Below are 22723 nucleotides of genomic sequence, written 5' to 3'. Positions count from 1 at the left end.
ATCTTTTTTTTTTTGTCTTTTTCTTCAATGAATTGCATCCTCTATTCAAATAATAATACAAGCAGTTCTGAACCAGGGGCGTGATCCGGATATATCGTGTGTGTGTGTGTGTGTGTGTGTGTGTGTGTGTTTTCTAACCTCCTGCATGGAGTCCAGTAGCTTAGTTAGCTGGTAAAAGCGCTGCCAGTTCTGACTAGTGTTTTCCTCTCTCTTCACAATGGCTTTTCCCAGCTCCTTGATGTACGTCATACGGATCTCGTCAAACACTGGCTGGCTTTTCAGGCCATCTTTTGGTACTGCACACACATATACAAACACAAACAGACATAACAGTTAGCAAGTTTGCAGGAATGGCAAAATCATTGAAACCCTGTGATAAAAAAAAAACGTATAAAATGCTATCATATGCTAAAATGCTAATCTATCAAATAAATCCACCAACACTGATGTGAGTCAATCCCCCTTTACATCCTGACAAAGGGGAGGGTATGAAATGTGATTATTTTTTTATAAATCTACTGTGTTGCTGTTTTATCTTTGATTAAATAAGAAAAAAACAACATTTTAGGTTTACTGAATCCCTACAACACAGCCATGTAGTTAGCATGAAGTTACACTTTTGTATCTGCTCTGCCATCTGGACGACAGGTCATGCACATATGAACATCTGTCTCAAACTGAAAATCCATCAGCTATGTTGCTATGTTTTAGTCTGATTTTCATCCTGTTCTTTGATGCAGGAAACAGCCAGCGGCATTAAAACTTCATTAAAATATATTGTTTGGGACCACAGCGAGGACCCTCTTAGGAGATGCACGCTAAACACACACACACACACACATGCATGCAGGCACCTCCTAACCAGAACGCATTAGGTAGTGGAAAATATGCTAAACTAAAGCTAGAGTAATAGCTAACAGGGGGTGTGTTTCACAAGTGACGAGGCCCAGATTTAAAAAAAAAAAAAAAAAAAAATCTCAAAGGAGCAGTAAATATTTGGACACACACTTCACAAAATCATGAACTCTACATGTAGAGTGTGTATTTTTCAGCACTGGTTCCTGCAAAAAAAAGAAGATGCTAAAAACCACCAAATAACTGAAACAGACATCAATTTGCAGTCGCCATAACAACTGTGTCAACACATGGCAGACTTCATGTCAGTCTGGTGCCTGGCATCCGGCCCAGGCAAAGCCACAGAGCCTAGCCCTGAGATTATGCAAAACCACAGAGGGCAGGATTGGGGTGTATTACTGTCTGATTTACATTATCTGGGAGAGATACCACAGTGCTAGTTCTATTGGGCCTCATCATTATGCATGTTCAGCTTTGGCTAAGAGACTTTTTATAAAAGACTACAAACAGATTGCTCTCCTGCTCTAAACTCTGACTTTTTTTTATAGGAGATATTTGTTTAATGGGTGAGGGTTAAAAGAGATATCCCATCCTGACTTTGTTTTTACATTTCTCAAAGTATGGGGAAGGGTTTAAACTTTAAGACTAATTTCTTAAATAAACAGGTGTCTTGCACAGAGCTATAAATTCAAGTGGCCCCATAGGTGCCTTTAATTTTCACTCAGAAGCATGAGATGTGCTGACTGACAGCAGCTCAATCCCTGAGGTGGACAGATGGAAATAGCTCTCAGGTAGGAAAATGCAGCCAAGGCTCAGGATGGAAATGTCATTTCCTCCGCATAACCAGCATATCACATCTTAAGTGTATCCTTTGAGCTAAGAGGAAGGAAGAATGCCTTCCTCCACAGCTAAGTGCAAATTTACATAATAAGAAAAATGTTGGATTTTGTAACTCTTTCTTCATGCTGTGTATTTTTTTCTAGATATTTAAGAGGTGCTAATCACATAGTTTGACTCATAGCCAACTGCTACTGTAACTATTATTTGCATGAAGAAAGGAAGGTGAGGAACATTTTTAAATTCTTCTGGTCAGAGTCCATCCTTTAATGTGTTTCTCTCATCCCTCCCTTTTAAAGAAACTCAAGCAAATATAGAGGCATTTAGAATATAAAGAAAAAAAAACCTAACCCTAACCCTACTGGAAGAGAAAAAATCAATTCTAAACCTAATTTTCTTTCAGCTAAAAAAAGTCATCAAAATAGGAGGCAAGGTTTTATTGTAATGAGGTATTTTAATTTTGCACTCTCATTTAGGCAATTTGGCCAAATAGCAACTGCATTTTACCCTTTGAGGTAAGAAACTTAAATCTGATTTAAAAATGTTTTGATTTGTAATTTACGTGTACAGGACACAGCTGCAATTGTTTCTTTTAATGTGGAGAAACATGAGCTTTGTACAGAGTTGTAAGTACCTTACTTAAAGATCCTCTCAACTGAGTCAGTGATTTCAGAAGATGAACAAACCGTACTTTCACAGAAACACAGTTTTCAAGGAACCTTACAAAGTGATAAAGTTGTTGTGAAAGGCCTGTGAAAGTAAAGTTCACATTTTGAAATACAGTGTTGCAGTGTTCAGATCTGAGAAGTGTTGAGATCCACTTTTTCACAAAATGCTGGATGCCCCTCATCTTTTCAACAGTAACAGCAACAAGCAACAACAAAAAAACAAAGAATTCATGCTGCAGTTCAGTCTTTTTTGATGTATTGATGTCTCATTTTTTCTTTGTAAAGAAATGCCTGATGCTTAATTTGGTGCAAAATAGATGTGCCATGAAAGAAGTGTCTTAAAAACATTAGAAAAAAAGACACGATAAAATCCAAACAATAGACTTGTGTTCAATGTGAAAAAAGTGTTTGAAACTTTTAAAAGTCCACGGCATAATTGTGAGGATTAATAAAAAGAAGCAAAACATTTACACATGGTGCTTTCACTCAGCAGATAGTTGGACTATATTCTACATGGGGACAAAGAAACAGGTTCTTTATAAGAAGCAGCTCAACTGGTTCAAAGTGCAGACAGTAATCAGACACAACAATTATATAATATTCTGTATTTAGAAGTGCTTATTTTTGGGCGTTCTTGGAACTTAAAGATCAAAACACACACTTGTCAAAACACAGTGTTGCAAAGTGAACAAGCTTTGAGACTAAACTGAATAAACCACACGTGATAAACAGTATCTCGTTTTAAATCAAACTGCAAGTTTTGTACATTTTGTACGGCATTGATTTCAAAGCCTTATTAGTCTCATCAAACAACACTTAACATATGTAGGAAATGTGTTGTACTTCTATATATTTTTATTTAAATGTAAAGTAATATGTAATAAAAAAGCAATAACATTTGAGTTCATTTATTTGTTCCTTTATACATGTATAACTACCCTATCTGCTTACATATTAACATATCATTAAATAAAACTACACCAAAACAAATGTAGTCATCAATCCATTTGCATCAATACTGTTGAGTAAAAAAAATGCATCCATGATGCAGTGTCTCCCAGTCCCCTCAGTATAATACTATCCTTCAGTGGCATATTGAGAGTACTTGACATTGCAATGAAAAGGCTGCAGTGTTGTGTGATGGAAGATACAGCAGCAAAAATTGCAGTGACTTTTCAGAGGTAAGTGTTTTCCATTACCTGTGCTGAGCAGCAACAGGACCTTCATACACAGGTACTCATCATAGGACACCTGCAGTCTGACAAACTCGTTACAGATCTTCAGCATCTGCTCGCACTGCTCGTTCATGAAGGGCAACTTCATACGCTCTCTAAAAACAGGAGAATGAGGGAAAGGGAGAGGGAAGAAAGAGAGGTGAGGGGGGAAAGAGATCAGCGGTGGATACGGGCGGGGGAGGGAAAAGAAAGACAGACAGATTAGACTTGAAGCTCGTTCACTTATCCTGTTATTCACTTCCCAGTCAGCCCCAGCAAGGAAGCTTTATAGCTGGGTAGCTGGGACACCAGACAGTGAAATCAGGACTGATGGCTTTCCACACCTCAGGACCACAAACACACACACAGCCAATTTTACCTTCTACCTCTAGAATAAACACAGCACATGTTGAAGAAACGGTATGTAGCCTTGGGTTTAGGGCTGACCAACCACAGTGCTATTGGCACTGGACTACATGACCTTTGATATCTATTTTAAACCTGCTTTGAGTTTTGTATGTCTATTGGGAGTTACTCTTCACAGCTTAGACCTCTCCTTCAAAAAAAAAAAAAAAGGGAATACAAAATACACCTTTTTCTATCTGTATCATTTAGGTAAGCAATATTGACACTTGGAAATGCCACAGAAGCTCAGGCTGTTGAATGCAAACAAAATCGTATTTTTCAAAGTAAAATGGTTCCTGGATCATAAATTTAAAAGCAAAGACATGAAAGCCCAACCGTCAAACTGCAGCATGCTAGCTTTTCAGAATCATAACAGTTTATGTTGGCTAGTAGGGGAAGCATGACGTTGTGTCATTTTGTCAAATAATGGACAGATCTGTTTCATCACGAGTATTCAAAGTCTGACCATCAAAAGCTGGAAACGGTGCAAACAAACAAGCTCACAGTACATTAGCCTTGGCATGATGCTGTTTTCTCTATAGACTTCATAGACGTTGGCAAGAGCAGAGACTTTCAAGCACAATCAATTTCACAGGCAGTGATTGTTTAAGTAACAAGGCTGTGTAATTAACACGCAGCTGTATTACCTGAGGCCTCCAGGCACCACAGAAGGTTATTTACTCTCCAGCTCAGTATGTCATTAATGTACTTTCATTTGTCTCAGTGAGAAATGTGATTTCTGGATGTGCTATTATAATGAATTAGTGTCTTCTTTCCAAATGATATTGCTTAATAAATCAAGTGAGATGTTCTTATACATTTCATTTAAAACATTTTTTTTTTTTGTTTTAGCTTCGACAACATGTCAGCAGCCTCCTCTGTGGTGTGTATGTGTGTGTGTGCGTGTGTGTGTGTGTGTGTGTCCAACAGGCTTTCTTTGTTTTTAATGCTACACTAGCCTAGCACAGAGCTAAATTAATGGATTAGACCTGGGATAATTTGAACCATCTTTTAGGGGATTTTCACCACCCTCTTATTTGTAATGTTCATTTACATCTGTCCCACAGCCTGTGTCTTTGATATCTACACTGTTGGCCTGGGGAGGGAGCAGACGGCCATGTGTTTCTTCTGATAAAGAAAGTGTCGCCTGCTGCTTCTCTTCACCTGATTTAACATCTTCACACGCACAAACTGCCAAATCTCCAATGTGAGCAAGACAAATGGGTGACTGTGTAAGCAGAGCGATAAGAAATCCAAGTGAGAGTGACAACCTGAAATAGCCAAATGCATAATAAATTTGCCTGACAAATTGTTGCGCATAAAAATACAGCAGCTGGCTGTGATACGTACTTGTTGATGACGAGATCAGGGGCGAAGCAGAGCATGCTGCCGTTACACTGCTCGTACGACCTCCAACCGAGGCTGAAGGACATGAGGAAGAGCCAGGAGCACTGCAGCAGTGTCATCTGGTCATCCAGGTGCAGGTTGCGGAAGCCTAGGAAAGTCCAATGAAGTGAGTTAGTAAGACACACAAAGAAAGAGATGCAAAACTCATTATCACACAGAAATCTATTTAGAGTAATTATCCTTCTATGAAGACAGCATTTTTCCGATCACAACAGATTAAAGTGTTTCTGCAGCTTGAGAAAAAAAGATGTTCCATAATATGGTACTGCTGCACTTTCTTCCATTGATTATATTAACCTATTCTGTTTCATCACAAAACATAATATAATTGCTTGTTCTCAAAGAGATACAGAAACACTGAACAAAAGAAAAAGTGATTGTCAGATGCATCATTAAAAACTAAATTACAATGCTCCAATAAAACCAAAAAGATCTAGTTAAGCCAATGTTCAAATTGGACTTGAATTAAACTTCAGTCGTTTCCACACTGTCAAAACTATACAAGTGGAACTGCACATGAAAAAAGTCCTTTCACATTACATTTGTTTGAAACCATGCTTTGTTATGTAAAAGCCACCCCTCACCCCAACCCCTCAGAGCGTTCCCTCACAATCATTTTGGCAGGCCGCCAGTTATGGACAATGCTCACATAAGATGTGAGCCAGATTTGCCCCTCATTATACTGACGAACACACGCATACAAGCACACACACCAAACACACAAACAAAGCAGCAACAAAAAGAAACGTTTTACTTCATGGATTCATTGAAGGATTTTGTTTGAGGGATCTGACCTTTATTCTTTGATGTGACTAAATGTAAAAATCAGAGTGAGAGTGGAACATCTCTGAGCACATACTTTAAGTGATTATCAAGTCATATGCCTTCTTTCTCATGATAACAACCAGCATGAATGCTTTAAATTCCAACCTCTTTGTGCTTCCAGTATTGCTTTGTAGAAATCTAACTGGTGAGTCTCCAAACCTGTCAATGTTTTTTTTTTTTTTTTTTACTTTCGCACACAAATTTTGCTGGGTATTTTATCGCTGGGAAAACAAAAATACTGGTTAAAACACTTCTTTCTGAACTGAACCCCCACAATATTTGGTTTCAAAACCAAATTTTAGTGGGAGCTTGCACCTGTTGTGATAACAGGGATAAACTGCAGCTATTCTTTGATTATGTTGACCTGCTTCACTTCTGAAAAGAAGAAAAAAAGAATATTTCCTCAATAGATAAGTGGATTATTATTGAAAATTCGTCTATCTGCAAATTAAAAGCTGATTAACCTCGGTCACGTCCTGATAAAAATTATACCACTCTGAAAAAGCAAGGTTTCTAAAGTGAATTACTCTTTCATGAGCCTCCATTACTCTCCGCTTCAGTCTGTAATTGTGGATTCAGCCGTTACGCAGGTCAAACTTTTTATTACAAGGTTCAAGAACATCTGTTGTTCCCGTCTACCTATGTCAAGGGTTTTCATGAAGAGAAAAGACAATCGTATTTTTATATAAAGTTATAAGTGAGCGACATGAAAACTTCTACAATGGCCACTAATTACGGCAAACAACTGGTTGCCAGCCGACCCTTCATTAAATCAGCCAATTGATGAAACTAAGCTACAGCTCCTTTTGTGTGTCTCATTATCGCATGAATCTGTTAATGGGCTTGAAGCTGAAGGCCTAATCTGAATGACCGTATCAATTCTGACAAAAGTTATGTATAAACACCTGTTGTAATCTCTAAGAGTAACTCAAAGACAAAAGGGCTGTTAAGAAATCATGTTCAATTTCTCTTATGCTAATTCAAACACTTTACATAAATTTGCAGGTTACTTGTGGCAACTCCTTTAGTTTAGAGGAAGAATGCTAACAATGCTGGCTAGCAGATGTTCTGCTAACTTGAGGGCATAAAAAAAGCTTTCTTTTGTTGTATGCAAAAAGCCAAATTTGGAGTGTTGCATTAAACAACCAAGGACATTTCCCATTTGATCTAAAAAGTGATATCACTTCCTATAGCAGCCGCATGTATAAAAAGAAAAAAAAGACTTTATTTTCGATCAGTCAACTCAGCCACCCATGAGTCTCAGTTACAATCTAGAAATACCACCAATGACATGCTTTGCTTTGGTGTTGGCATGCATGTAACCCAAACCAAAAGCAAGGCACGGTTAGGAGATTTTTCTTACCTGGCAGGGACTTTGCCCACTTGACTGCAGAGATGACCTGCTGTCCTCCCAGCCTGTTCAGAGTGGTCATGAGCCGCGACGAGGTGTCAGGCAGTGTGCTGTCGTATCCCGAGTAGAGGATCTCTGGCTCGATGGCCTTGAGCACAGACAGCATGGTGGGCACGAGTTGGGGCATGCACCTGGGGATGACTGGAACAGGCATGTTGTTGAGAGGCTCGGATGATCCAGCGGGTCGCTGCACTTTCATCTTGATCAGCTTCTTGTTTTTCCTTGCTGTAGGGACCGGGCAGGACAGAGGAGGGGGATTAGAAGAAGACATGCAGTTTGATAGAGGATAGTAAAGTGTAACGTGTGGTATCTCATTTATTGTATCGTATCGCAGCATATGGTGTTATAATGTGTTGCGATGTATTCAATCCTGATCGTGATTTTGATACATCAGTAAGATTGGAATCATTATTTTAATTTTGAATTCATCCAACGTGTCATTTTTTTTAACCATTCTGTCTATGAAGTGTGGGTAAACACTGAACAAACATTCAAATGTCCGAGAAACAAAAGTCTAATCCTAAAATGATTCTGTTGGACAGATCAAAAATCACAGAACCAGAGAGGGGTTATCTAATTCACAAAACAGCAAATCCATACAACAGACAGGAAGCTGGAGCTATGAAACATGATGCGGCAAAAGGTATAAATGTTCCGTCTTTTACTTTTGATAACCAACCAGTCTTGTTTGATTCCTGAACAAATAAATATTTTGCTTACAAACCCACTGAAGCTCACATTCCACTGCCTCTCACCTATGTGTCTTATAATCAAGAATCCTCACAAGACATCAATCAAAGCTGATAGAGAGGTTAACACAGGCATTAGATAGTTTTCTTATTTTACATGTTATAACAATTCATTTTTTACAAGACCTTTGTCCTTTGTATAACACGTGTTTTTGTCATACAATAACCTGCTTGTTGAAGTGTTCTCTAATAACTTCAAAATCAATGAGCCTAAATAAACCTGCAAATAGGTCAAGAGACTGTGAAAATAGATTCCATAAAAAGATGGATAACATGAAAGCTCCCCAAAACTCCTCTTACTGACTGGCTGCAGAAGAGTTCATATAAAGTCCACGTCCTCTAGTATAGTTTCTATCTTTAGAGTAAGTCCTTATCATATTGATATATGCCTGCCTAAGTGTTCACTTTTCTTCTTGGTTAGCAGTGAGAAGAAATGTAAAAAACACTAACATAAAGAGTCATTGAACTTTCTATAGCCTTGAACTATCTGCTTCAAACCAACACAAAAATCTGTTGTACTGTGGATTGCACTGACCTGATGGATAATTGCCATTTCATTGATGGGTTAAATGTGTGTTATGGTTGGTAGATTGATTGGCTCCCCGAGCCAACACTTACTGTTAAAAATGTGCAATATGTCAGCGTCAGTCAAGGGCGCAATTTTAGCTTCACTTTTGTACGATGGGAAGCACGGGGACAAGTCTTGTCCATATTTATATACAATTGGTGACCAGGAAGTGCTGGTTTGTGCCAAGGCATAAACCATATATTTTCTGATTCACAAAAATAAAACCATTCAATTTCTCTTTCATGTTTTTACTCTTCTCTTGAGTGCAATAACAGCGATGCAAACTGCTGTGTTTTTTTTTTTGTTTTTGTTTTTTTAGCAGAATAGATGTCTGGGCATCATTTAGCCATTTGCGCCCTCTAAATGTGAAAAACATGTCAGGAGTTGAGAGGTTACCGTGAAAAAACATGTTTTTTCCTACTCTACCTTTTTTTATTTCCTCTTCTGGCGTTTCTATGGCAACTAAGAGCCTTTCTGGTGGGAGTGCATCCACTGATGCACTGATGTCCATCAAAACCATCTCTCTTTCTGTTTCTCCCTCTGTGTTTGAAACTGCTTTCACCTTTGTGTGACAAACACTGGACTGTTTACACGTAATGTCACTAAAGGCTGATAACATTTTTTTTTTTTTTTAAAGCTATGATCTCTCTTTATAATACAAGAACAAAGGTTGAAGCACTTTAGCAGATATTGTGCTTCACCTGTTGCTTTTTCCGAAACCTCAATCCAATGTAATTGTTGCACTTTGGGTCCAAAACTTTTATCCCATTAAGTAGAATCAGATAAAAGATTGATGGCTATGGGTTGTGACTTCACAGTGGATTATAAATAGGTCAATATTTGTGAGGACGGTCTTATATTCAGCTGGGCCTGCATACCAGTACACATGTTCAGAACAGCACAATCACAGACACTCTGCGCATGCACGCGCACAGATGCAAAACTCAAACCCAAACTCCAAACTAATACATTGCATTGATTGATTTCATTATTCCACTATGACTTGTAGAAAGGGGGGAGAGGATACCATGTACAAAGGTGGTGTCCCATTCTTCCTTATGAAAGTTGCTCCCAGGGTACATAGGCAGCAGAGCCACCACAGGCTACCCATTGAGTCCTTTTCCATCAGAGCATGTCCAGCAGCCTAGCTAGCTGACTTACTGTTGGCTCCGAGTAGATGAGAAGTAGAATATTTTAATAAAATAACTCATATAGACTTTTTAAATGTCACTGGCGGCTCAAGGGGCGGCTCAAGGGGTTTTTGTGACGCTAAAGAAAAGGTATTCATGGCTTTATAGCTGCTCTTTCCAATAAGTGTATATGGGGAAAAATGCTTTAAGGGCCAGCTTGAATCATATGTTTAACGGGAAATGTGCACTGCGTCAAAAAAGCCACTTTGCTAAATTTCTCCACAGACCACATGTTCCACTTCAGCTGAAAATTCCACACAAATGTCAGTCTCAATTAGTCCGGACGTGATTTAAAGGTGGCTCAGACTATTTACCTTCCAAGTTCATTCCGGCTTGAAGACATTTCCTGAAGCGACAGGCCGGGCAATTCTTCCTCCGGATCTTATCGATGATGCAGTCATTTCTCCCTGCACACAGGTAGTTGTGCTGGCCTGGACAGAGGAGAGGAAAGAGAGGGATTATTGTAAGCGGTGTGTACTATGACCACAATAACCTGTTGATTCTACAGTAAGCCTGACAAGCCTGTGGCATCCTAATGGTTTTTACAGCCTCACTTCCTCAAGTCTGTACTTAGAACACTTAGCATAATCTCTGATTGTGTAAAGAGCTATTTCAGCCAAACAATCAGACACAGCCCACATTTAAATTATGGCTTATGTAGTCCAACTGGAAAACTTGTATTCACAAACTAAGAACCCTTTCCTATTGTGTCTCTCTTGCTAGCTGAATAGATATATGACTACTACTGATTAGTATATGGGAAAATGAACCCATGCTAAACTTAACTGAGAGACAACTTCTGAATGTTATCTGCAGAAGTCATTGTTTTCATAACCGGTTTTCATGCTATTACTATACCAAGCCTAAAAAAAGCAAACAGCTTGTTTTAACACACTTCCATTGCAGAGCCCCAGGGAGTGTCACATGAATCTCATCTCGTCACAAGTGTAACATTATCAGTCAGACAAACATTAACAAGGAAGTGTCTTTTATTACGTTATTAAAAAAACATTTCATGGTCATCTTTTTTTTCAAGTTTCACTATGACAGTTGTTCTGTGAAATATAACTGTCGTGTTTAACTCGAATCACCTCTGATGTGCTCGATGAGTCACTCAGCCAACAAAGAACTTCCTACAGCTGGTAAGACTGTTTTTCACAGTTGCAAAAGAGACTGTGGGCAGTGATTTGGAAGAATTGAACACTTCACGTTATGTAATATCAGTGAATATATGTATTCATTTCAAGTTTTTTCTACCTCCTTCAGTTACTGGTCGACGGTAACAGGAAGTCACAATTAGAAATATAACTCAATGGCAAAAGCTGTTGCAGATAGAGATTTACATTAACTTCAAACATGAATGTGGGTATGTATGAAATAATCATTGTGAAAATATTTCAATTTGTGATGTCTGACTTCTAACTGAAAACATCGTGCAAGCCATGCAGGTGTGTTAAAGAGATATGATTTGACCAACTGACACTGGATCTGTGCTGCATCTAACTGAAGTTGAACCATTTTGACACTTTATAAGCTGTATGAGGGACAAACACAGTCATACTGAAACAGTACATTTACGTCTTCCCCTTTTGGATTCCAAATTGCTGACTAATTTATTTCAATTTTATAGGGTAACAGCTGTTTCAGTCAAAACTAAAAGACTATCTTTGTTCAAATTGTTTTATAAACTCCCTCATTAGAATAAAGTCCATACCCTACTGGGTTAATACAGTATTGCATGGCAACATAAAATAAGTGTTTTCAGCCTAGGTGTAGGTGTGTTGGCACAAGTGTAAGAATCAAAGCATCACATGTGATTGAGTAGACAAAAAGTATGACCCAGCAAGGAAAGGCAGAAGCAGAAGATACAATAATTCAAAGCATAGAATCATGTTTACATGCAGTCTCTTCATGGTTTTAAGAATGACACTGAATTTCTAATATGATGTACACATTATAATACTATGACACAGTTAATATTTCACCACGTCGCCCTTCAGTTGTCCTTCATTCATTTATTCCACACAAACTGAGGCGCTCCTCACTCGACTCAAGTCGAGAGTGCCAAATCTGACAAATGCCCTTTGAGACGTAAAACACAGTTACTGATCTTTGAAATATCATGTGTTTGATGCAGCTTTTTGAACCAAAGGGCATTCAATAATACTGCTGCTGGCGCCATATAATAGAATGTCAAAACAACACTGTACAGAGAGTAATTTTTCTTTTCCTTTTTAACAACATCCCACAGGCATAAACTACGGTATTTTCTGTAAATCAAAAGCTGCCTTTGTATTCAGAAAATCATAAACATCATTGTAACGATGCCAACCCAGTTTTGGACACTATGTTCAGTTTCTACCAATGAGTTCAATTAAATGTCTTATGATTCTTATGACCAAGCAGGGACATAAAGAAACCAAAGAATCACAAGTTGTCTGGTTGTGTTTTGTATGTACACTACCATTCTTGAGAGTTTGCATCCATTGGTATTTTGTAAATGAAACATCTGAGGATTCTTTGGGCTAACCAACAACTGTCCTGTGATAAAAATGTAAGCAATGATAAAAATAAAAAAATCTTAACCCCTTCAATTAATAACAGGCAGATTCAATCTTTCTTGTCCTTGTTGGGTAAATGCTGATCCCTGCTTCGGGCCAGTAATGTAAGTTAACACAAATATGTTCATCATTTATCTTCAATCCGACTAGAAAATGAGATGAGAAGCTGCAACAGCTAGGTCACACCATGGACCAAAGACTCCAACCAAAGATTTAGAAGATGATAAACTAATAAACATTAGCAGGGCTGTGGATGTGGATGAAACAAAAGCGTTACAATTATTTATCTAAAGTGTTCAAAAAAGGATTACTTTTCTATCAATATCATCAAACTTTATTTTAACTCAAGATGCTTATTTCAAGCTAAACTCTAAACCCTGCATTATCATCAAGGATATATCTTTCTTGACTGCATATCTATAACTGTCTATATATAGTGTAGCCCCTTCCTGTATGCTGAAAAGAGAGTGAATCCTGAGCCTAATACAGCAGCCTACCAGCATGTACTATGATTACCAGTAAACAGTGAATCTGGGACATCAAGCAAATGATTAGCTCAGCTTAATGACATTTCAGATCAGCAGTGCCCTTCATCGATTTTTTGCAGAAGCCTTAAAAATACTTTAATCAGACTGAGGCAAGCACTGTTTTATAAATATATCATACTAGAGACTTGCATAACTGTTACAAAAAAAGGTTTTCTTGGTTAGGACCCAATAGTCGTGTTCAACACAGCCCTACATTTATCTTCAGGGTTGCTGGTGTGATGGCAAGATAACAGCCTGAGCACTGCCAGTTGCAGCCATGACTGATATCACAGAATTCATTGCAAACAATGCCGTAAACAGCCATATGTGGTGTCAAAAGTGCCAGCTGAATACCACTGACATCCTGCCCTGATCTGCCAACAGGGGCCTGCCAACAGGGGCCTGTATCACCATGACAGGGGGAGATTACTTACTAGGTTTATAGCTAGCACTAGCATGTAGGGCTGCAGCTTAAATGCTTGCACAGTGGGCCAGTTGTTACCACTGTTAACTCATTGCATTGAAGTCCAGAGTTACTTAACCTTAGTGATTACATGTGAAAGGCAAAATCAAGTAAATGTTGATACAAAAACAACTTAATCACAATCTGATCAAATGCGGTAGTCATTAAAGTTTCTTACTAACAGAGGTGGGTAAAGCCAAATGATGCATGTTATTGAAGGCCTCAAACCCCAATCATGTTCAAATATTGGAAACAATCCAAGCCATTTCTGATATATCTTTTTTCCATTAACTAACCCTTAAAATAGGACTGCTTTGCAAATTTAGCAGTTCATTTTTGCATCAAAACAACAATTAACCACTGATTCTACAGTATATCTTCCTACAGCGAAGACAAAGAACTTACACTGATTTGTGCTACTGCCAAAAAATATTAGAAGGCATGTAGGGAAAGGAGTTTTAAAAAAGATGGAAGGAAGTAACTTTATTGATTATTATGTGAACATACCAGAATGTTAATTGTGGTGGTAGGTGGAAGATTTTTGTGTTAATAAATATAGTTAAAGGGTTTTAGTGAAAAAAAAAAAGTTGAGTCCCAGTAAATAAATAATGTAGAAATCTGTCTCAGACACACTGCCTTCCCTCACCTCCAACAATCCCAAGTGTTCATAATTTACAGAAAAAGTTCAAAATTGTGCAGATTAAATTTAAGGATCCAGCGGTGGTTTATTTTTAAGTAAATTATACCATTAAATCACAAACTGGACCATCTGAAAATGCATAGAAAAAAAGCTAACAAAATAGCCTCTGTTAGCTTTAAAAAAAAAAAGAAAGTATGTGTAATTCAATTGACAAAAACAACAGCATGATGTTCATAGGAGTAAAAAAAAAAAGTGGGGTGTGGTCTGAAGACATGTAAAAGTAGAAACAGTGACAGGCAAACTAAATTAAGAAACATAAAGCACAAGGTGGAAAAAAGGTGAGAGGTGATTTCTGACATCAGATCCCAGGAGGCAGATGTGGGTCAAGTGCAGAACAATGGGCCTAATTAGAGACAGGGTGCGGTTGTAACTGTTGGATCCACCACCTGTGAGGTAGCTGAGGTGGAGCAATCCAGGCAGAAATTGTAGGCCCACAAAAAAGAAAAAAATCACTGACAGGCATTTAACACTGACTTGAATTACCAAGTCAGAACATTTGCATGCATTAACACAGAGCTGGCAGGAAAGGCTTTGCATGTGTCTGCAGATTGGTCATATATATCAGTGTTGAAGGAATAACAAGCACATGGGCAAATCAGAGGTGACAGGACTACCATCATCATAATCATCATTTTTTTTATTTTCATTATTGTTATTGTTAAAAGTGCATTTATTTACCATCTGTGTTTTGTCGTGCTCTCCATCCTTCACCACAGAGACAACGACCGGAGAATGGAGTGTAGGGGGGAGGGGGAGAGAAACAAAAATAACACATATGACTTTTTCAGTTGCTACTGTGGTCATCCCTTTTGAAAATACAAGTTCAGGTTAAGTGCTTGGCATTTAAACCAGCGCAACATATTAAATAGCTCATACACTGGATAAAAAATAACAAGCAACTTTAGCAGAATGTCTATCTCAAATAAAGTGTTTATATTTACAGGTTTACTCTTTATCTGTATTTCTGGTTCTATGTTCATTTTCTAACGTAATAGTAGCCTCAGAAAACCAAAACATATTCAAAATTGCGAATATGTTTTTGTCCTGAAGTGCAGCAGAAGACAAACAGTCTACATCCCGCTTTGCCAAGAGTGATTTCCTTACTGTAAGTTTTGTCACTAACTGCATTACTGCACTAGAAACAGTAGTCACAGTAAAACCGAAAGTGACAAAATCGAGAGTGTGAACTTAAGAGCAAGAGAAAGAAAAGAAACAAGAATTTCTGTCTGCAGACTGGCACTGAAACAAGAGATTAGTTTGGCTCATTTTTGTGCATTTAGTAGCAGAGTTGTTAACCTAAGCGTTACCCCAAAATCCAGATAAATGCCATCACCAATTGACGCATTACCTTTCAAACTAATAACCTATCTACTGTATTAGGACAGCTTTTGACTGGCAGAAAATGAACAGAAGCCATGACAAGCAGAAGGGAGATGGAATGCAGGGCAGAAATACAAATTACTCTCCGTTTGTCACTCGCATTCCTGACACTCCCAGCTCGAGATTTCGCCGAGGCAGTTAGTTCTCACGCAGCTTTTCCTGGGATAAAAAATCGACTGCATTTGAATGCCCCAGATGTTTGTGAAGCCAAGCAGAAGAAGGGATGTATTACAAGCACAAGATAATACTTTCCTCTACTAAGCAATGCCATATAAATCAGGAAAGTATCACGGCAGTAATAATTATCAAATAACTTTTTGTTACTCCCTTAGCAATATGTTTCTGTCAATCAAAGTTAATTCTAAGTCTAACTCTTCGTTGATACAGGACAAACAAGACAGGCAAGAGAGGAGTAGGCGCTGACATGCAAGGTCAGGACTAGTACTATAACCCCATAAAAAGGCAGGTACATGACATGCATTTCCTGAAGGTCAACAAGAGCTGTACTATTCCACGTTGACCTAAAAATTTGAAAAATAATTAAATTCTCTGCTGCCTTTGAGAAGGAAAACAGAGTATATTGTACAATAGCTCCATGAGCAAATCCTAAGTACCTCAAACAAATGAAAATCTAATGGACAAAATGTACAAAGATAATGGATGCTTGCTGTCGCTATCAGGTGCATCCGTACAAGGGTGTGGGAGCTTGTGTAGAATATACTGACATGATGAATATGCAAATCTCATTACAATCTTGTTTAAATGTAGCTATAAGTCATCTTTTTCAAGCAAAAGATCACACTTTGTTGTAATTTTCACATACTGGCTCAATCTAACATTAGTTTTGAGTGTTTACACTAAAGTCATTCATGTGTTAACAAGAAAAAAGAATTCAAGTCAGGCTGTCTGAGACCAACCTTCAACGGCCCTCTTGAAGAACACCTTGCAGCTGCCGCAGGTCACGACCCCGTAGTGGCATCCCGAGGCCTCATCTGAACACACCAAACAGATCTTGTGCGTCTGACCGCCGGGCTTTGATTGGCCAGAGGCATTTGAGGTGCTGGTCTCTGCTGCTCTCGATGATGAGCTGGATTGCATACTGAAAGAGATGGAGAAAAAGAGAAGAATATGTAAAGACGAGTGAGCTACATGTAAATGTAGCAACTTTAGGGGTTATTTTAAGGCGGGAGGGAGACCGCAGGTTTATCAGTACAGACGGCCTAGATGGCATTTAATGTTGTTGCTAGGAGACGTGAAAACCCATTGGATGAATCCAGTTCACAAAGGGACGGTTTTTGGACAGAAAACAGACAAAAACGTTGCCTTTTCTTAGTTCCATGTGTCTTATATCTACGGAAAAATTAAATGTATGTGTAATTGGAATAAGTTTGGATCCTGATTCAGATTCTACAGGAGGCTTGAGCAAAAAAGTAACAGTTTCCAAAAACGTTGTACTAAAATGTCTTGAATGGAAAAAGAGAAATATAATATAGATTAGCTATGAAGCGACTTTTTTACAACACAGAACAATGATGGAAAGCTTTAACTTCACTGTAACTGGCAGCCAGGTTGCCCTCAGTTGAAGTCCTCTGACCTAAACTTGATATAACTGATGGCTTGTTCCTTTTGATTTGCTCACTGACCTTTTTTTTTTCATCTGTGTTTAATGTGTCAACAAGTTACCCAAACACAATCAAGCCTATCAAAGGAGCGAGCTCTCCTAAGCTCTAAATCTCCCTCCAATCCTCCAATTTTATTACGTTACACATGAAAGCCACGTTTGAACCTCTTCAGAAACTTGCAGGCACACGCATAGAGCTGTCATTATCATCCACTGTCTATAATTACACTTCAAGTTTCCGAGACGCTTGAACGGCAGCGTGAAGCTCAACTAGGCACAGACACCAATTTGTCAGATGTATGGGGGGCAGAGTGCCAGCATGTACACTGAGGGAATGTCAGGTCTAAGAGGCGTGTTTTGGCCAAACAGACTCCAGACTAGTGTTAGACTGACACCGCTGTGTAATCCATGACAGGAATTCTACCGCATTAGAAGAGCTTAAACCTTCTCTCCCTTGTTTGTTTTGGCAGCACACTTGTTGAAATGTATATGGGCATTATGTAACAGCGCTGGCTTGCAAAGCTTGATAATGACTTTACATTCAGGCCAATAGATACCATAGCCCTGGTTCTTCTGGTCCTGCATCATTATTCAAGCTCACACTTGAAGTGTTTAACCACTTTTGTTGCTTTGCTTTAGAACTAAGCAGCCCTGTTTGCAACACAGGAGTGAAGACAGAATACAAATGAATCTTTTAAGTGTCTATCTAACAGCCCATGAGCCACCCCTACTTGTCTCCCCAAACAAGCATGACCTAAACTGGCCGGGCCCTCATGGTCGTTGGAAAGACGACACTTGCTTATACAAGTTGGAGGGAGTCCAAGGGGGAGGTGATGGATCTTTGTAGACAATCCAAAGGAGTTAAGCCGTAGCTTTATGCTGAACCAGAAAAGATCCTTTCCAGTACATGCAAACAGCCTTCATACAGTGAGGAATCTCTAACTTTCGGGCAGTCATCTGTTAAAAAAAAAAACCCAATCACACTGTTGTAAACAGCTAGTTCATGGATGTGTTTAAAATAGGATAAATCAAAATTAAAGACTGCATATTACAGTAGCTTTCACTCTTTTTATGTCTACCTGCTGTTCATCAAGATCTACACAACACCTTAATGCTAAATCTATCCAATAAGCATCGTTTCCACCACTGAAATGGCACCAAATAATCTGAAGGGAACAAATAGGTAGCTTGAGCTTTACGACTGCATCTTAACTGTGTGAAAGCATACCTATTATAACAAAGTTATTGCTGTGTATGCTCATGTTGTATCAACAATAAAATTGAGATTTTGCAGCACTAATGCAAAAGTGAGAAAGAAACACCCAGGTTTGTTCAAACAACATGAATAATTCAACTACAGGCTGCAACAACGAATTGATGAAATCCATAAGAAAGTGTTGGCAACCTATTTGTTTATCGATTGGTTGTGTCACGCGATCATTATTTCACATGCCGTTGGTGCGGAGTTGTTTACATCATACACAGGCATTTGAGCAGAGTGTTGTACAGCACTTAGTCAGCTTAAGCTGTTTTTAAATGTAGCTGCATGAATGAACTTAATTTCAGTTAATACAACGATGGTAACACATTTCTGTTCAACAAAAAAGTATGAGAAGAAATGGTTATCAACATAGTGAAGCCGAGACGTTGGCGAGCTAAAAATAGATCTAATGAAACGTGAGTTTTGTTTACAGTCATGAGAGGAGACAGTATTAAAATGTCAGTGGTGTGCTGTCAGACATTCAAAACCATGATATTTCCCCCACTGAGCATCCGTCAAAATACAAGTAGGAGAGAGGAGGCCTTCATGTGCACTGCAGGCAGAGAGTAAGAGGAGCGACTGTATGTGTGTGTGTGTGTGTATGTGTGTATGAGTTTGTTTATGTGTGCATTAGTGAATAAAAGTAACAGAGTAATGACAAGCCCATGCGACAACGAGCCGTACAGTGCTAATGATAGCCTGGCCAAACAGCGAGTGACTAAAGTTAGAATGGTATCATAATATCAATAACCTTTGAAGGCAAAGGGTTTCCCTTTCTAAAGATGTTTAATGAAGCTATTTGATAGGTTAAAGCTGTAGCTCTTCTGTGTGACAGATAGTCTAAAAAGTAATCTTACCACACTGTGAGAGTACTAGTAAGTTTACTAGTAAGTAAAAGCCCTTCATTCAAAGTGTATCAGTATTGTAACCAGTTTGTCTCAAAGTGTGTGTATGTGAGAGAGAAGTGAGGTAAAGCCCAAATCTTTAACACACGTTGTATTGCTAATATTTGATTAGAGTTCTTTGTGTTAGTCCATGCTCTGAAAAATCGATTTGATGTGGCAAAGCATGTCAACATTAAGTTAGTCATCTAGTTTTTAATCACTGATTTCTTTTTAAATAATTCATATTTCTTTAACAGCTCAGGGACGTTCAATAACAACTGTTTGTTGCCTAACGTCAGTGTCTGTTTTTGAATAAAGGGATGGAGATGAAAAATGTTCTTTCACCTGATTCATCTGGAAAATAATTGTCCAATTAATTAGTTATTAAAATTATTGTTCATTGCGGACCTAAACCCAACCACTCACTGACAGTTTTATGAATAAGGACTATGTATGGCTCATTCTGAGACTTCAAACACCTCCATTTATAACTGCTTTTTACTCAATATTACACTCATCAATCTCAAGACAAAAAACTAATTCAGTAAAATCTTAAATACAAACAGTATATCTGGGTCTATACATCAGTATACACTCAGATGTTGTACACTTGATCCAGCACAAACTGAAATGTCTAGGGTGCATTAAGATTGTTGAACTTGGTTGTCGATAAGTTTTCCAGTATGTATTACAGGATTCCCAATAGTTGTTTGTGCCTTGCATGGCACTGAAATCAAATAAAGCAACTCAACCTTATCCTATGTTACACACTATGGTTAGACTCTCTCTGCAACATTAGCACTCTGGTTGAAACTTCCGAACATGTTCCCCTCTTAACTTCAGACGGTCACTCTAGTAGTAGGGTATTAATAGATAACATGTTGTTGTAATGAGGAGTAGAGTGTGCCGCTTGTGTGCTCATCTTTCTGGAACTCCGAAAATTACTTGTCAACTTCAAGCAGCCATGGATGGATTTGAGCAAAGATGCTGCGAACACTAATTACAGAGCAATGCTTGACCTGCGATGGCTCCCTTGGGATTGCTCAGCAACCAGAAAAAAAAGACAGACTGCCAGCAGGCAGAAGATCACATGACACAAAGCAACCAAGTGAAACAAGTGTAGGTATTTACACAGTGCATGCTTTAAAAATGTGACACTTTTTTTTAGATTGAAAGCATTCTATTTTTTGTCTCAAATCTTTTTACTCTTTCTTCTTAGTCCAGATTATTTTAAATTATAATTGAACATGGCTGCTCAGACAAAACAACCACAGGGTGGTGTTTGAATTAAACATTTATAACCCCCTTACTTCTGCTTCAACTCCCATGCTCCTCCCATCGCTGAGCCAACAAGAGTGGCACTGAGCCATGCAGCGCAGATTCAAGCCTCATTAGGAACGCCTACATACTGAACCGGAGAGCAATAAGCATGTGCACTTACTCAGTCCCCCTCTCTATCAAACACACACACAAGCATACACAGAAATAACAACTTTTGAATCCTAAAAGACAAGAGCATGAAAAGATAAAATGTACAAGAAAAGAATCCAAATCTAAACTTGCAGAAAATTAAGGTTTAATAATCAACAAATACTCCCGCAGACATAACCAATACTTTCAGGGGCAGCTTGAGCAGAACACTAACACACAAACACGCACGCATACGGCTTACATTTTGCTGCTCTTTCTCCTCCCACACAAAGCGTGTGCACACATTCATTTGTGTCCCTCTTACTGAACAGAATTGTTTGATGTTTAAATAAGTTAAATGTAACGAGGATGCACACAGGACAGAGAGCGTTAACATCTAGAGACATCTGACAAATCATTTCCTTTATTTTTTTTCTCAATCTACCTAATGATCGCTCTTTCTGAGTGTCATCTCATGCTAACATGTGTCATTATTGAGCTGTCGTAGAGTGGAGAATTATTGAAGGGCCCTGGATACAAAAACAAAACAAAAAAAGAAGAGAGACAATGAATTAAAAGCAATCCTGCAGAAACAGGAGGCAGGTGACTGCTGGGTTGTATTAGGAATGCACAATCCCATCTATCTCTTCATATTACGCTTGAGGCACTGTTCATTTTAAGGTGTTGATTTAAGTCACTAGAACACGCTGACTTATTCATGTAATCTACATGGGCTTAGAATCAAAGCAGAGAAGCTATACTAATCATAAATGGGCTATATACATTTTCCAAACACCATAACGTCATGAGGTGGTGGAAAAAATGGATCAGCGCATGATGACAGTCCCCAACAAACACGGCGCCTGTAGCAACGATGGAGGGAGAACTGAACTGGGCTGACCTGCTGTGTCACTGGGGAATCATATACCAGGGAGTACAGTGGGAACTGACTGGTGATCATTTTTCCATCAAGATCAAAGCTGTTTTAGGCTGATGTGTGGGAGAGCAGAAAGTACGAGATGTAGTGAGTGACGTGGTTACTTTTAGTGGAGAAATGTGGGTTATGAGGACATTTACAGTGCTGCAGTGCTGAGTATTGACGCAAATATGGAACCTGATCAGCCTTTACAGAAATGAGGAAAACATAATGTATGGGTTGGTGTGGATTTTGACCTAGGTTATTTTATATTAGGGGAAAAAAGAGTTGCTGTTCCCTTTGATAAAATAAACTTGAAAACAAATCTATGAAACTGTTTTTAATAAAAGTAAAAATCAAGCATGAAATGATGACTAACACAGCAGTTCTTCGCAAGTTAATCGATTATTTTTAGTCGTAATTATCTATTCTTTTAATAAGCCTGAGTGGGTAGAAATGAATCACAGTTATACAGTATTCATCACTTCAGAGCTCATTCATAATAACTACACTGAAAAACAATTTGTTTGTATCAGTCAGTGCAACCTCTGTACATAACAAACATCCCCCATGCTCTGCCTGCTCTCTAATAGTTGGTACTTTCACTGAAAGGTTTTCCTTTGACTCACAGAAAAGGATTTGTATTCTACATTCAGGAGAGAAAAACATACCCCTGTTCCCTTGGACCTTCAGTCCAACGTCAAGCTACAAGTGTTTTATTTGTGGAGATTGGAGAGGATAGGGTTCTAATTTCTTAAGACTGTGTGCTTTTTTTAAAGGCATATTCAGCCTTGGCCTGAACACGTTTATTCAAATATAATATATTGTAGACGTGACTCGATTGCGGCATCTAGATAGCCTCTAAAAGCAA

General features: G+C 38.5%; 1 protein-coding gene across 2 annotated transcripts in view; it reads right to left on the bottom strand.

Moving 5' to 3' along the window:
- LOC109995642 (glucocorticoid receptor) overlaps window positions 1-22723 on the bottom strand; it is a 63671-nt gene that overhangs the window by 5072 nt on the left and 35876 nt on the right. The window contains exons 3-9 of one of the 2 annotated variants that reach the window (XM_020649437.3): window positions 16678-16859; window positions 15059-15085; window positions 10444-10560; window positions 7575-7847; window positions 5330-5474; window positions 3560-3690; window positions 139-296 (exon numbers count right to left, since the gene is read on the bottom strand). In XM_020649437.3, coding sequence (XP_020505093.3) covers window positions 139-296; window positions 3560-3690; window positions 5330-5474; window positions 7575-7847; window positions 10444-10560; window positions 15059-15085; window positions 16678-16859 — 1033 coding nt within the window. The remainder of the gene's footprint in view (window positions 1-138; window positions 297-3559; window positions 3691-5329; window positions 5475-7574; window positions 7848-10443; window positions 10561-15058; window positions 15086-16677; window positions 16860-22723) is intronic. The other variant, XM_065963117.1, reaches the window with a different exon arrangement.

This window comes from Labrus bergylta, chromosome 14 (assembly GCF_963930695.1).
Source record: "Labrus bergylta chromosome 14, fLabBer1.1, whole genome shotgun sequence".
Lineage (NCBI taxonomy): Eukaryota > Metazoa > Chordata > Actinopteri > Labriformes > Labridae > Labrus > Labrus bergylta.
Note: the sequence above shows the minus strand (reverse complement) of the source record. Positions and strands in the feature narration are given on the sequence as shown.